Source organism: Schistocerca piceifrons, chromosome 5, assembly GCF_021461385.2.
Source record: "Schistocerca piceifrons isolate TAMUIC-IGC-003096 chromosome 5, iqSchPice1.1, whole genome shotgun sequence".
Lineage (NCBI taxonomy): Eukaryota > Metazoa > Arthropoda > Insecta > Orthoptera > Acrididae > Schistocerca > Schistocerca piceifrons.
In genome coordinates, this window is record NC_060142.1 from 492,712,001 (window position 1) to 492,727,258 (window position 15,258).

At 48.7% G+C, this 15,258-nt stretch overlaps 1 protein-coding gene across 1 annotated transcript in view; it reads left to right on the forward strand.

Moving 5' to 3' along the window:
• LOC124799102 (aminopeptidase N-like) overlaps window positions 1-15,258 on the forward strand; it is a 147,122-nt gene that overhangs the window by 69,242 nt on the left and 62,622 nt on the right. The window contains exon 7 of the mRNA XM_047262641.1: window positions 2,062-2,227. Coding sequence (XP_047118597.1) covers window positions 2,062-2,227 — 166 coding nt within the window. The remainder of the gene's footprint in view (window positions 1-2,061; window positions 2,228-15,258) is intronic.

Sequence of the window (15,258 nt, forward strand, 5' to 3'; positions counted from 1 at the left end):
AATTGTTAGGGATATTCTTTCCTGTACACGTTTCTATTCTGGTTTTCACCTAACACCTGACGTCAATGGGAACTTCAAAATAATGACGACTGTGGAGTGGTAGTTGCACAGAAGGCGTCTCCTACTCTCGCAACAGCGAATAGACGGCTTGTATGCGGACGAGCGCTTACATGTAGCAAGACATTTCTGCCGCACGACAATTTTCCTGTGGCCTCTTGTTTGCACTGTTTTACTGGGAAGAGATATGGGATCCGGTATTATAATGAGACTTTAAAAGACAATCAAATAAGACGGACGGGATAGACAATTCCATCAGAAATCCTAAAATCATTGGGGTACATGGCAACAAAATGACTATTCCCGTTGGTGAGTACAATGTATGAGATTGACGATATACGTTAGACTTTCAGAAAAGTACCATCCACAAAATTTCGAAGATAGCAAGAGCGACGAGTGCGAGAATACACAATCAGCTAATGTACGCAAGTTTCTGACAAGAATATTACTGAAAAAGATGGAAAAGACAATTGAGGGTCTGTTAGATGACGATCAGTTTGGCTTTAGGAGAGGTAAAGGCACCAGGGAGGCAGTTCTGACGTTACGGTTGATAATGGAAGCAAGACTGAGGAAAAATCATGAGATGTTCATATGATCTGTCGACCTGGAAAAAGCTTTAGAAAATGAAAAACGGTGCAAAATGTTCGAAATTCTGAGAAAAATAGGGATAAGCTGTAGGAAAAGACAGGTAGTATACAGGATGCATAAGAATTAATAGGGAACAATGAGAGTGGACGACTAAGAACGAAGTGGTCGAATTGAAAAGGGTTTAAGAAGGGGATGTAGTCGTCTGCCTCTGCTATTCAGCCTATACATCGGAGAAGCAATGACGGATATAAAAGAAAGTTTCAAGAGTGGGATTAAAATTCAGTGTGAAAGGATATTCATGATGTCATTCGCTGATTACATTTCTATAGTCACTCAAAGTGAAAAATTGCATTATCTGCTGAATGATGTGAATGGTAGTGAGTACAGAATATGGAATTGTGTAAACTGAAGAAAGACGAAAGTAATGAGAAGTGGCAGAAATGAGAACAGCAAGGAACTTTACATCAGGCTTGGTGTTCACGATGTCGATGAAGTTCAGGAATTCTGCTAGCTAAGCGGCAAAGTAACCCATGACGGACAGGGATAGGAGGATATAAAAAGCAGGCAAGTACCGGAGAAAAGGGCATTCCGGCCAGGAGAAGTCTACTGGTATGAAACATAGGCCTTAATTTGAGGAAGACATTTCTGAGAATGAACTTTTGGAGCACAGCACTGTATAGTAGTGAAACGTGGACTGTGAAAAAACCGAAACAGAAGAGAATGTAAGCTTTTTAGATGTGGTGATACAGAAGAATGATGAAAATTAGGGGGACTTACAAGGTAAGAAATGAGGAAAACTGGCGAGGATAGGAATATATGCAAAAAAGAAAAGAAAAAAACTGGCAAGAAGTGACAGGATGGTAGGCCATCTGATAAAACATTAGGGAATAACTTCCGTGGTGCTAGCAGGAGCTGTAGAGGGTAAAAACTGTAGAGGAAGACAAAGATTGGAATACATCCAGCAAATAATTACGGACGTAGGTTACAATTGCTACCCTGAGATGAAAAGGCTGGCTCAAGAGAGGAACTCATAGTGGGCCACATCAAAACAGTCAGAAGACAGTGGACCCAAAAACAAAAAAGAGCTCTGACCTTGAGGAGCTTCTGGCTTTCGAAAACACGAGACCCATTGGACTAAGATCGTCGGCAGCCGAAATGGAACGATAGACCACCCCCTGAAACCAACAGTTCAGTGGGTGTGAAGAGTACCACTTCAAAGACGGACGGAAATTTGGTTTTAAAATTTGTTTTTGGCTTCAAACTGACGTCACGTCAGGCCCAAAATGGTTTTGTTCAAACTGAAACAGGCCGTGGGAGCTTACGCACTTGTATCAAACCTTAGGGTTGACGATCACAGCGCTTCTACTTGTTGGTGCTGTTTCGAGACGCTGATTCGTTCCACTTTGTGTTTGACAGGTGGAGACGGAGTGGCGTCTGGACGAGCAGTTTGTGCTGGACAAGATGCAGCTGGGACTGTCTGCTGACTGCCGCCTCAGCACTCGCGCCATGACGCCGGAAGAGGATGCCGTGCTCACGCAAGCCCAGATCTCGGACCAGTTCGACAACATCGCTTACGCCAAAGGTAACGCCTCCACGCTCTACTGTAACGTGGTCACGTGGTGTCCTGCTCCAACAGCTTCAGTAACGCTCTCTGAGGAGCAATAGTACAATTGTGCCGGCCAGTGTGGCCGAGCGGTTCTTGGCGCTTCAGTCTGGAACCGCGCGACCGCTACGGTCGCACGTTCGAATCCTGCCTCGGGCATGGATGTGTGTGATGTCCTTAGGTTGGTTAGGTTTAAGTAGTTCTAAGTTCTAGGGGACTCATGACCTCACATGTTAAGTCCCATAGTGCTCAGAGCCATTTGAACTATTTTTGAGTACAATTGTGGGTCAATAAATAAAATTCCGGAATACCGACATCGTTTTAAATTTCGTGCCTACAAGTGTCTACAAGGTGGCAGCACATGTTGCGTGGAAGGTAGCCGATAGACAGTATTCGACGGCCAATGATTAATGACCTGCTGTCAGACCAAGTTGACAGGTGTGTGTACCCGACTAGAACAATGCGAGTTTTGTGAGCCGCCGGCCGGGGTGGCCGTGCAGTTCTAGGCACTACAGTCTGGAACCGAGCGACCGCTACGGTCGCACGTTCGAATCCTGCCTCGGGCATGGATGTGTGTGATGTCCTTAGGTGAGTTAGGTTTAATTAGTTCTAAGTTCTAGGCGACTGATGACCTCAGAAGTTAAGTCGCATAGTGCTCAGAGCTATTTTTTTTGTGAGCAGAAAGACTGTCCATAAAGCATGTCCATAGCGAAATTCGTCCTATATATGGTTAAAATTATGTTTCATGGAAGTATTTGTTCAGGCTGGATGCACGAATTCAACAAAAGGCAACAAAGTCACAAACAGGGCACATTATTTTGATATGTGTTGTCCGTTCTTTCGGTAAGCCCGAAAGAACGGACACAGTTTTGATCCTGCAGCCACCATGTATCAAGACACAAAAGAGTTAATGACATTAGCTGCCACTGGGCACTCAATGGGGTAAGTTGAAAATGTGTGGCAGACTGGGTTCCTTAATCGTGTCTCCCGCTTACCAGCCAAATATACTGACCACTACGCCATTCTAACACAGTGGTCACTGCAATTTCACAGGCTACCCTAGAGTTTCTCCTGTCAGAGTCGAACTCTCAACTTATGCCACAAACTACTGATGTAGTGCCCCTGCTCATTAGCCTCATTACGCTCGGCATCTCACCGATTCCCGTAAGATTTCGAGCTTGGTGTGCATATGCATCATTGGTCGCTATCGCCTTAATTATATACAGGGTGGACCATTGATAGTGACCGTGCCAAATATCTCACGAAATAAGCATCAAATGAAAAAACTACAAAGAACGAAACTCATCTAGCTTGAAGGGGGAAACCAGATGGCGTTATGGTTGGCCAGCTAGATGGCGCTGCCATAGGTCAAACGGATATCGACTGCGTTTTTTAAAATAGGAACCCCCATTTTTATTACATATTCATGTAGTACGTAAAGAAATATGAATGTTTTAGTTGGACCATTTCTTTCGCTTTGCGATAGATGCAGCTGTAATAGTCACAAACACATGGCTCACAATTTTAGACGAACAGTTGGTAACAGGTAGGTTTTTCAAATTAAAATGCAGGACGTAGGTACGTTTGAACATTTTATTTCGGTTGTTCCAATGTGATACATGTACCTTTGTGAACTTATCATTTCTGAGAACGCATGATGTTACAGCGTGATTACCTGTAAATACCACATTAATGCAATAAATGCTCAAAATGATGTCCGTCAACCTCAGTGCATTTGGCAATACGTGTAACGACATACCTCTCGACAGCGAGTAGTTCGCCTTCCGTAATGTTCGTAATTGCATTGATAGTGCGCTGAAGCATGTTGTCAGGCGTTGTCGGTGGATCACGATAGCAAATATCCTTCAACTTTCCCCACAGAAAGAAATCCGGGGACGTCAGATCCGGTGAACGTGCGGGCAATGGTATGGTGCTTCGACGACCAATCCGCCTGTCATGAAATATGCTATTCAATACCGCTTCAACCGCACGCGAGCTGTGTGCCGGACATCCATCATGTTGGAAGTACACCGCCATTCTGTGTCGCACTGAAACACCTTGTAGTAACATCGGTAGAACATTACGTAGGAAATCACCATACATTGCACCATGTAGATTGCCATCGATAAAATGGGGGCCAATTATACTTCCTCCCATAATGCCACACCATACATTAACCCGCCAAGGTCGCTGATGTTCCACTTGTCGCAGCCATCGTGGATTTTCCGTTGGCCAATAGTGCACATTATGCCTGTTTATGTTGCCGCCGTTGGTGAATGAAGCTTCGTCGCTAAATAGAACGCGTGCAAAAAATCTGTCATCGTCCCGCAATTTCTCTTGTGCCCAGTGGTAGAACTGTACACGACATTCAAAGTTGTCGCACTGCAATTCCTGGTTCATAGAAACATTGTACTGGTGCAATCGATGTTGTTGTAGCATTCTCAAAACGGACGGTTTTGAGATTCCCGACTCTCGCGCGATTTGTCTGCTACTGATGTGTGGATTAGCCGCGACAGCAGCTAAAACACCTATTTGGGCATCATCATTTGTTGCAGGTCGTTGTTGACGTTTCACATGTGGCTGAACGCTTCCTGTTTCCTTAAATAACGTAACTATCCGGCGAACGGTCCGGACACTTGGATGATGTCGTCCAGGATACCGAGCAGCATACATAGCACACGCCCGTTGGACATTTCGATCACAATAGCCATACAACAACACGATATCTACTTTTTCCGCAATTCGTAAACGGTCCATTTTTTTTTCTTTATTGTAATTTTAATCACCTCATACAGGCGGGCTGTCAGCAGCATATTACGCTGCTCTTCAGCCATAAGTGGTACAATAATATGACATATAGGTGACACAGACAATACAATAGAAACGGCAGGCAAAAAATGTAGATACAAAAAACAATAAACATGAAGCCGTTCAGGCTGGACGAGAAAAATACTAACACTTGTTGACACGGCGCACATAACACGGATGACTGCGACGGCACACGTGAACAGTGGAGGCGTGACGGAGAAAGAACACTAAACACAAAACGAAGGCACACACACGAGACACTGATGGCGATGTTCTCCAGCGCACGAAAGTTCACTGAGCGTGTACGAGTCCGGGGACCTGCCAAGAGAGGAGGAGGGGGAGGGAGAGGGTGAGGGGAGAGCAGAGATGCCATGGGCAGAGGAGATAGGGGGAAGGGAGGAAGGGGGGGGGAAGCCTGGGGGAAGAGGGGTGGAGGGGGATGGGGGAAAAGGAAAGAGAAGGGAGGGGAAGGGAGGGAGGGTGCCTAAAGGAAAGGACATAGGAAGTGGGGGGGGAGGATCTAAGTTGATAGGAGAGGTAGATGGAGGGGAGGAGGACATCATCAGGGAGGGGGAGCTGGCGGAAGCCACCTTGGGAGAGGGTAAGGAGGGTGGTGAGATGGAGACCAGGTGGGACGTGGTAATACAGGCGCGGCAGCGGGCGGAGGTGGGAGAGGATGGGCGAGACAAGCGGGAGAGGAGGATCGAGTTTATGGGAAGTGTACAGGATCCGTATCCTTTCAAGGAAAAGGAGGAGGTGGGGGAATGGAATGAGATCGTACAGGATCTGCGTTGGGGAGGGGAGATGGATGTGATAGGCGAGGCAGAGAGCATGGCGTTCATGGATTTGAAGGGATTTATAAAAGGTAGGGGGGGGGCGGAGATCCAGGCCGGATGGGCGTAACAAAGGATAGGGTGGATGAGGGATTTATAGGTGTGGAGTATAGTGGAGGGGTCCAGACCACACGTACGACCGGAAAGGAGGTTGAGGAGACGGAGTCGGGAGTGTGCCTTGGCTTGGATTGTCCGGAGATGGGGGGTCCAGGAGAGGCAATGGTCGAGGGTGACGCCAAGGTACTTAAGGGTGGGGGTGAGGGCGATAGGATGGCCATAGATGGTGAGATAGAAATCAAGGAGGCAGAAGGAAGGGGTGGTTTCGAGTACGATGATGGCCTGGGTTTTGGAGGGATTGACCTTGAGCAACCACTGGTTGCACCAAGCGGTGAACCAGTCAAGATGGGACTGGAGAAGGTGTTGGGAGCGCTGCAGGGTGGGGATAAGGGCAAGAAAGGCGGTGTCGTCGGCAAACCGGAGAAGGTGGACGGGGGTTGATGGCGGTGGCATGTCCACCGTATTCAAAAGGTACAGAAGGGGGGGAAAGGACGGAGCCTTGGGGCACACGGAGGGAAAAAAAGGTGTAGGAATCCGTGTTATGGATGGTGATGTAGGAAGGACGGTGGGAGAGAAAGGAGCCGATCAGACGGACGTAGTTAATGGGAAAGGCGAAGGTTTGGTGCTTGAAGAGGAGACCGGAAACGCGGTTATAAGCACATTCGAGGTCCAGGGAGAGGAAGATTGCGGAGCGACGGGAATTAAGCTGTTCGGAAAGGAGATGTGTGAGATGAAGGAGAAGGAACGTCGCAAGAGGACGGCCGAAAGCCACACTGGGTAATGGGAAGGAGGCGGTGCTGTCGGAGATGATGGTTGATGCGTCGGGTGAGGATAGATTCCAGGACCTTGCTGAAGACCAAGGTGAGGCCGATGGGACTGTAGGAGGAGACGGCGGACGGCAGTTTACCAGGTTCATGGAACATTAGATACGGGAGGTTTTCCACAGGTCGGGGTAGTAACCAGTGGACAGGACTACATTGTAGAGCCTGGCCAGGGTGGAGAGGAAAGAGAAAGGAGCTTCACGAAGGTGACGGTAGATGACACGATCGTGACCAGGAGCGGTGTTGCGTTTTGTGCGGAGTGTAGCAATGAGATCCTGTGTAGTGATAGGGGCATTGAGTTCCGTGTGTGCGATGTTGTCCGAGTACTGGAAACCAGGTGCGAAGGGAGGGACAGAGATGTCAGTTCGATCGCGGACATCCGGGAAGAGGGAGTAATCGAACTGGGGATCATCGGGGATGGAAAACACATCAGAGAGGTAGGAGGCAAAGTGATTGGCCTTACTAAGGGTGTCAGGGAAAGGGTGATCATCATGGAGAAGAGGATAGTATGGGGAGGGTTTAGTTCCGGTAAGGTGACGGAAAGCTGACCAGAACTTGGACGCGTTTATTGGTAGGGTAGCATTTAAACGGGTGCATGTCTGTCGCCAGTCCCGGCGTTTCTTAGCCGCAAGCAAATTACGAATGTGTCACTGTAGTTGCCGGTGGCGTCGTAGTGTGTCCGGGTCATGCATGTGGAGAAAGGCACGGTAGAGATGACGTGATTCACGGAGGAGGAGGACGGCCTGTGAGGGTAGGGTAGGACGGTGGGAATGGATGGCGACAGTAGGGACGTGGGCATCGACAGCCTCAGACAAGGTCTGCTGGAGAAAGGAGGTGGCATGGGTTACATCGTCAGGGTGGTGGTAGGTGAAGGGGTGGCTATCGACCTGGGTGGAGAGGGTATCCCGGTAGGCATTCCAATTGGCACGGGAATAGTCATGGACGTACTTTGGGGGAGGGTCATTACGAGGGTCAGGGCGGGGGCGACCACCGTCTGAAATGGTGAGGAGGACAGGGAGATGGTCGCTACCAATAGGCTCCAGGACATCCACTGTTATGCGGCCAAGGAGGTTAGGAGAGGAAAGGATAACATTGGGAGTGGATTTGGATTTGGGACAGGTGTGCTGGTGGATGGGGATGAGGTCGTCTTGAAGGGAGGAGAGGAACCGATGCCACCGCCGTAACTGGGCGGCGGAACGACTATGGATGTTGAGGTCGACGGCGGTCACGTAGGAGGAGAAGGTACGGTCAATGTGGGAGAGGAAGTTAAAGGGAATAGGGGCGTTAGGGAGGACATAGATGGTGGCACAGGTGACGGTAAGGCCCCGGAAGAAGAGACTAAGGATCAGGTGTTCGGTGGGGTCGGGAAGGAGAAGTTGGAGCCGAACGGGGATCTGGCGGTGGTGACCAATGGCAACTCCACCACACGCAATCACGAGGGGATTATCGGAGCGGTGAAGGAGGTAGGGCGAAGTGTGGATGGTGTGGTGTGGTTGGAGGAAGGTTTCATCGAGGACGAAGGCATCCACACGGTGGATGGCAAAGGTATGCAGAAAGAAGTTCTTGTTGGCGAGAAGGGAGCGGATGTTGTTGAAAAGGATACAGTGCTGTTGCGCCAAGACAGGGATTTAGACAAGGGTGTCAAGATGGGAGAAGGTGAAATGGGCCTGGTTGTTGGAGTAGGTGGCGTACATTTTTAAGTGGAAAACAGAACAGGCGGCGAGGGAGATCTGTTGGAGGGTGTGGGGGTGATGGAACGGGTGAACATTTTGGAGGACAATGGTGAGGAATCTGATGATGTCCTCAGCGGTAGGGGGTGGGCGAAGGGAATTGCCGGGAGGGATGGGGGCGTCCAGAGGGCGGACAGGAACGGTGAGTTCAGGAGTGGTAGGAGGGGGTCGGGCCTTACATTTCTGAGAATAAGTAGGATGAGGGAGATTACAGGTATTACAGGAGGGGGGGGGACTGGAGATTGGGGCACTGCCGTAAAAAGTGGGCTTGCCTACAGTGCAGGCAGGTGGGGGCCTCGCAGCACTCAGCTGTCGGGTGTGCATTATACTGCAAGCACCTTTGGCAGCGGAGGGATTGAGGAGGGGAACGGGAAGGGTCAACTTGGTAGTGTTGGTGAAAGAGAAGGGCACCCTCCTTCAGGAGATGGTCTATGGAGGGCGCGTGTTCAGAAAAGACCTGCATAAGGTGGGTGGGGCCGGCTGAGTTATGGATGTGGCGAACCGCACGCACTTCCAGATGGGGATGCTCCTTGAGCTCCGCCAACACCTCCTCCTCCGTGATCGCCGGACTAAGCTGAGTAATCACGGCAGTGAGGGTCAGCGGGCGACACGGGGGTTGGGCTTGGCGGGAGGGAGGTGGGGAAGGAGCAGGGGTGAGGGAGGCATTCGAGTCAAAGCGGGTGACAGGGATGCGGTAAAGGAGATCTGTGTGGAGGGTAGGGCTGGGGGAGGAGATGAGCAGCGAATCACGGTGAGGAGTGAGGAGGGAGATGGGGGCACCAGGAAAATTCTGGCAAAGGAAGAGGGTGAGTTTCTGGGCCTCAAGAAGGGAGGGATCAGGACAGGAGAGGAGGTAGCAGTAGGAGGAGGGGGTGGAGGAGGAGGAGGTGGGGGAGGGGGCAGGGACAGGTGGGGAGACATCCATGGCATCATAGGCTGGGGAAGGGGGATGAGGCGGAGCCTTTTTGGGAGTAGAGGAGGCAGGGGTGCCACTGGGGCGCTTGACGGCGGCGGAGGAGGTGTGGGGGATGGGAGTGACAGGAATGTGACGGGGAGTGGCAGGTCCCATTGCTGGAGTTGGCGCCAGAGATGGTGAGGGCGACGGCGAAGGCGACGGTGATGATGATGATGATGATGAAGGCGAAGGGGAGAGTTGAACGTGGGCTGTGGCCCTCCGGGCGACCACCCTAACGGGGGCCGCAGAAGCGGAAGGAGCAGAGGGAGGGACTGGAGGGCAGGGATCAGAGGAGGCCCGGGAGGGAGGAGCCAGTGATGGGGCGACAAATAGTGAGGGAGATGGAGAGTGAGGAGTGGTGGGATTGACTGAGGGGGGGGGGGGTGATGGGGCACACCACGTGATAGTGGTGGCGGCGGCGGAGGTGGGATGTGTATATGATGGCAGTGGTGGTGGCAGTAGTGGTGGTGGTGGGGGTCGACATTACAATAAGGGGAAAGACACAGGACAGGACGAAGAAGCAAACGAGGGATGGGCAAGGCGATGAGAGACACAGAGTAATGAGAATGATGAAGGAGACTGGGGCCGAAGCCCCACTCTGCTGCTGCTGGCGGGGGAGGCGACCAGGCTGGCTGGCCGGAGTGGGTGCTGCTGCTGCTGCTGCTGCTGGACGCTGGCTGGGACCGCTGCTGGACGCTGGCTGGGACCACTGCTGGACGCTGGACACTGGCTGCTGGCTGCTGGCTGGACCGCTGCAGGGTGGCTGGCACCTGCAATATACCTAACACTTCGATTAGAACCGAAAGGCCACTCGAAGGGCGGTATCCTTCCGGATTACCGCCAGAGATGAACGGTCCATTTTAACAAGGGTACTGTATCACGAAGCAAGTACCGTCGGCACTGGCGGAATATTACGTGATACCGCGTACTTATACGTTTGTGACTATTACAGCGCCACCTATCTCAAAGCGAAAAAAGTGGTCCAACTAAAATATTCATATTTCTTTACGTACTACACGAATATATAATAAAAATGGGGGTTCCTATTTTAAAAAAAAACGCAGTTGTTATCCATTTGACCTACGGCAGCGCCGTCTAGCGGGCCAACCATAGCGTCATCTGGTTTCCCCCTTCAAGCTAGACAAGTTTCGTTCTTTGTAGTTTTTTCGTTTGATGCTTATTTCATGAGATATTTGGCCCGGTCACTATCAATGGACCATCCTGTATATGTGGTGCGGTTCTGGTGATCACTGTGTCCTAACAGCGTAGCAGTCAGGGCCTCTGCCTAGTAAGCAAGAGATCCTGCTTCGAATCCCTGTCTCGCACAGATTTTATGCTAGCCCCATTGATGTAAATCAGTGCCACTAGCAGCTATTGTCTTTAATTCCTGTGTGTCTTGGCATATTATTTCCCTTTCTAAGGGTATTTCGCTACCCCCATGACAAATCGGTCTTTTGGATTGCAGCAATGTAAGAAACCGAGTGAACTTGTTATATCCCCAAGAGATCATTTTTTATATGTGAACGCTGCTGTAAGAGTTCTATGCCTTCAACGCCTTGATGAACGATGGATAAATTAAATTTACGAGGGGGATATATTGTACACGCGACTCTGATCTCTCTATCCCAGTTTGGACTTATTTATTGACCCACCCTCGCATACATAGGCTGTCATTTTTGTTCCGAAGATCAAGCTGTGAAGTTCTTCTTGAGATTACGCAACTGAATTTTTCAACAGTGAATGTGACTTGTTTCCAAATTCTACTATATCGTTAAAGCACTCTGTTCGTGTTTACAAACGATGAGTGTGGCGATGTGATGTTTGTGTGCAAATTTTGCAGTGGAAACGCTGCTGCTTGTAGGAAATACAGCAGACGATTTCCCAACTACAGAATACCAGACTCAAGAGTAAGTACTCGTGTTTTCACTGAACAGCCCGAGACCGTAGCAGTTCACAACAGACATGCGTCATCCCAACGCGCAAATGAACACAGTTTGGACGAATCAAAAGACATTATTATTCAACAGACACACAGAACTTCAAAATGTGCCGATGGTCCACATATGAGACTGTCTCGGACATTAGGTGTTCAGGCCTCCATCCTCATCTTCTACCGCAGAATCAATACTTCCAGAAGGCGACAAAGGTAGACGATTGTAATTTTGTCGCTGGCTAATTGCAAACCGCCAAGTAATTCCGTTAATACTGTTTACTGATGAAGACACTTTCACACGAGACAGCATCAGCAATTCTCGTAACTCACATCGGGGTATACCTTACAACATTGGAGATTTTAGAGAGTTCCAGGAGAACAATAAATTGCAGATGGGAATCCGTGTCCGATACCGTCGTCCATCGACGTAATACCAGGGTTATTCGGAATGTAAGGAACAATCGGACGCTAAATGGAAACCATAGTGAAAATCCGATGAAGTTTTGCAGAGGTGTTTCGGGCAGTGTTTCTAGTACGCCCGTCGATTGCTTTACGTCGTTCATTTTAGTTCTGAGCACACAGGGAGCACGTAAAGATACCTAGAACAATAGTGTCTCCGGCCAAGTACAAGGGCCTGGTGAGAAATTTCGCCTGAAGCCATGCAGCCAACATTACATAACTGCCGTGCGTTTTCTTCTTGAAGACAATTCCCAGCCGCATTCTGCTGGGGCAGTGAAGATGCTCCTGCAACGTTTTCAGTTGGAAACGTTTGATTACACACAATACAGCCTGTAATTGTCTCCCTCTGAGTTTCATCTCTGCTCACATGAACCGCTGGCTATGAAGACAACATTTTGGCACAGACAGCGAGCTGTAGGCCAGCGTAGAGAATTGGCGGAAAGCACTGTCAGCTGTATTGGAAAGTTGGTACAACGCTACGGCAAACCTATAAGTCCGATCGGCGACTATGGAGATAAGTAGCTGGAAGTTGTAGCTAACTGTTTCAAATAAAACAGTTTTTATTTTCACATTTGTTTCCATTTCGCGACCTATCGTTCCTTACTTTCCGAATAGCCCTCGTAGAGCATCACATAAGACAAAGTCTTCTTGCGCAGTAGCTAGCTCCATCTTCTCCTCTGGCAATCGTGGCAGTCAGTCGCTATAACTGCTTGGGTGACGTCTCCGGACACGGGTTTCTATCCTTGATTGTGTCTCAAGACACCCTCCACAACCTCTCGAAGTTTTCATCTTGGGTACCAACAAACCACTTCAGCTGTATTTAGTTCCTTATTGTTGGATCACTACCGGTTTCGTGGTACTAAAAGCCAAGTCTTCAAGTGAACGTCTGTATAACAATAAATGTGGAAGGAATAATAACCCTAAGATTTCCACTGGTATGGCAAATTATTTTAGATTAAATTTTTTTTAAATATCAAAAACTTTTAATCGAGAATATCAAAATACTATTACTCACATTACTAAGAAATTAGAGTGGAGAAACTCGAAATCTTTTTAACCAACATTCGTTGCCCGTCAGAAAAAAAGCCGCTAAAAAAGCCGGTACGTGATTGAATAAAACAGCCGAAAGCCGGTACGTGATTGAATAAAACAGCCGGATTCCAATATAGTCGATGGGCCTAAACCAATCATATCACAGTCGTCCATTATAAAGAAGAAAATAAATGAAACTACTGCGACTTAATTTTGAGCCAGAGTGAAAAACCAATAAGTGGTTGTCGCAAAATGGAGGGATGTTCTACCTGGACCAAATCCGTCAAGTAAATAGCTACTGACGCGAAAGCAGAACCTGAAATCTTCACTTACCGCTTCTCCGATTTATACGGAATCGAGAAAAGGGGACGCGCCCATGTGCTCTGTCTTACTGACGGCAGGAAAGTAAACAGCTTGCCTGTGGAACGTTCGCGCATGCGTTGATGATGCACGATGATAGGCGGTCTTTTGGGGGGTACAAGAATGGTGAATTAGAACAAGAAATATTGGGATAAAAAGTACAAAAACTTTTCTAAACATTTTTTATGAAACAATATTTTTCAGAATTTTAAATTTCTTACATTTTATTTAGAAAAGCTTGTTCAGTGGACACTGCCGGCAGATCTTTTTTGTTGCCGTAATATATGCGTATGATGTTCCTCTTTCACGCTCTAGCTTTCGCAAAACTTACCGGCGTTATTAACGAAAAGTGTGTCAGCTGTCACTATTACATTGTTATTCCACAGACTGTTTTACGAAAAAAAGTTTTTTTACTATTTATCCACCGAGCGAGGGGGCGCAGCGGCTAGCATGCTGGACTCGCATTCGGGAGGACGACGGTTCAATCCCGCGTCCAGCCATCCTGATTTAAGTTTTCCGTGATTTCCCTAAATCGCTCCAGACAAATGCCAGGACGTTCCTCTGAAAGGGCAAGGCCGACTTCCTTCCCCGTCCTTCCCTAATTTGATGAGACTGATGACCTCGCTGTCTGGTCTCCTCCCCAAAATCAACAACAAAACAAGAAAATTATTTATCCCAATATTCCTTGTTCTCATTCACCATTCGTGTATTCCTCGGTCGAGCCCGCGCATCATCAGCGCATGAGCCAGCTATCCACAGATAAACTGTTGCTTTCGGTATGACAGAGCATGCTGCCGCATCCGCTGTTCGCGATCTCGTAAAGATCGGAAAAGAGGTAAGTGCTGTTTTCAGGTTCTGCTTTTCCATCAATCGCTATTTACTTGACGGATTTGGTCCAGGTAGAACACCCCTCCATTTTGTGGCAACCAATTGCTGGTTTTTCATTTAGGTCTTAATACACTACTGGTCATTAAAATTGCTACACCAAGAAGAAATGCAGATGATAAACGGTTATTCATTGGACAAATATATTATACTAGAACTGACATGTGATTACATTTTCACGCAATTTGAGTGCACAGATCCTGAGAAATCAGTACCCAGAACCACCACCTCTAGCCGTAATAACGGCCTTGATACGCCTCGGTATTGAGTCAAACAGAACTTGGATGGCGTGTACACGTACAGCTGCCCATGCAGCTTCAACACGATACCACAGTTCATCAAGAGTAGTGACTGGCGTATTGTGACGAGCCAGTTGCTCAGCCACCATTGACCAGACGTTTTCAGTTAGAGATCTGGAGAACGTGCTGGCCAGGGCAGCAGTCGAACATTTTCTGTATCCAGAAAGGCCCGTACAGGACCCTCAAAATACGGTCGTGCTTTATCCTGCTAAAATGTAGGGTTTCGCTGGGATACAATAAAGGGTAGCGACACGGGTCGTAACACATCTGAAATGTAAAGTCCACTGTTCAAAGTTGCCGTCAATGCGAACAAGAGGTGACCGAGACGCGTAACCAATGGCACCCCATACCATTACGCCGGGTGATACGCCAGTATGGCGATGACGAATACACGCTTCAATGTGCGTTCACCGCGAAGTCGCCAAACACGGATGCGATCATCATGATGCTGTAAACAGAACCTGCATTCATCCAAGAAAATGACGTTTTGCCATTCGTGCACACAGGTTCGTCGTTGAGTACACCATCGCAGGCGCTCCTGTCTGTGATGCAGCGTCAAGGGTAACCGCAGCCGTGGTCTCCGAGCTGATTAGTCCATGCTGCTGCAAACGTCGTCGAACTGTTCGTGCAGATGGTTGTTGTCTTGCGAACGTCCCCATCTGTTGACTCAGGGATTGAGACGTGGCTGCACGATCCGTTACAGCCATGGCGATAAGATGCCTGTCATCTCGACTGCTAGTGATACGAGGCCGTTGGGATCCAGCACGGCGTTCCGTATTACCCTCCTGAACCCACCGATTTCATATTCTGCTAACAGTCTTTGGATCTCGTTCATCGC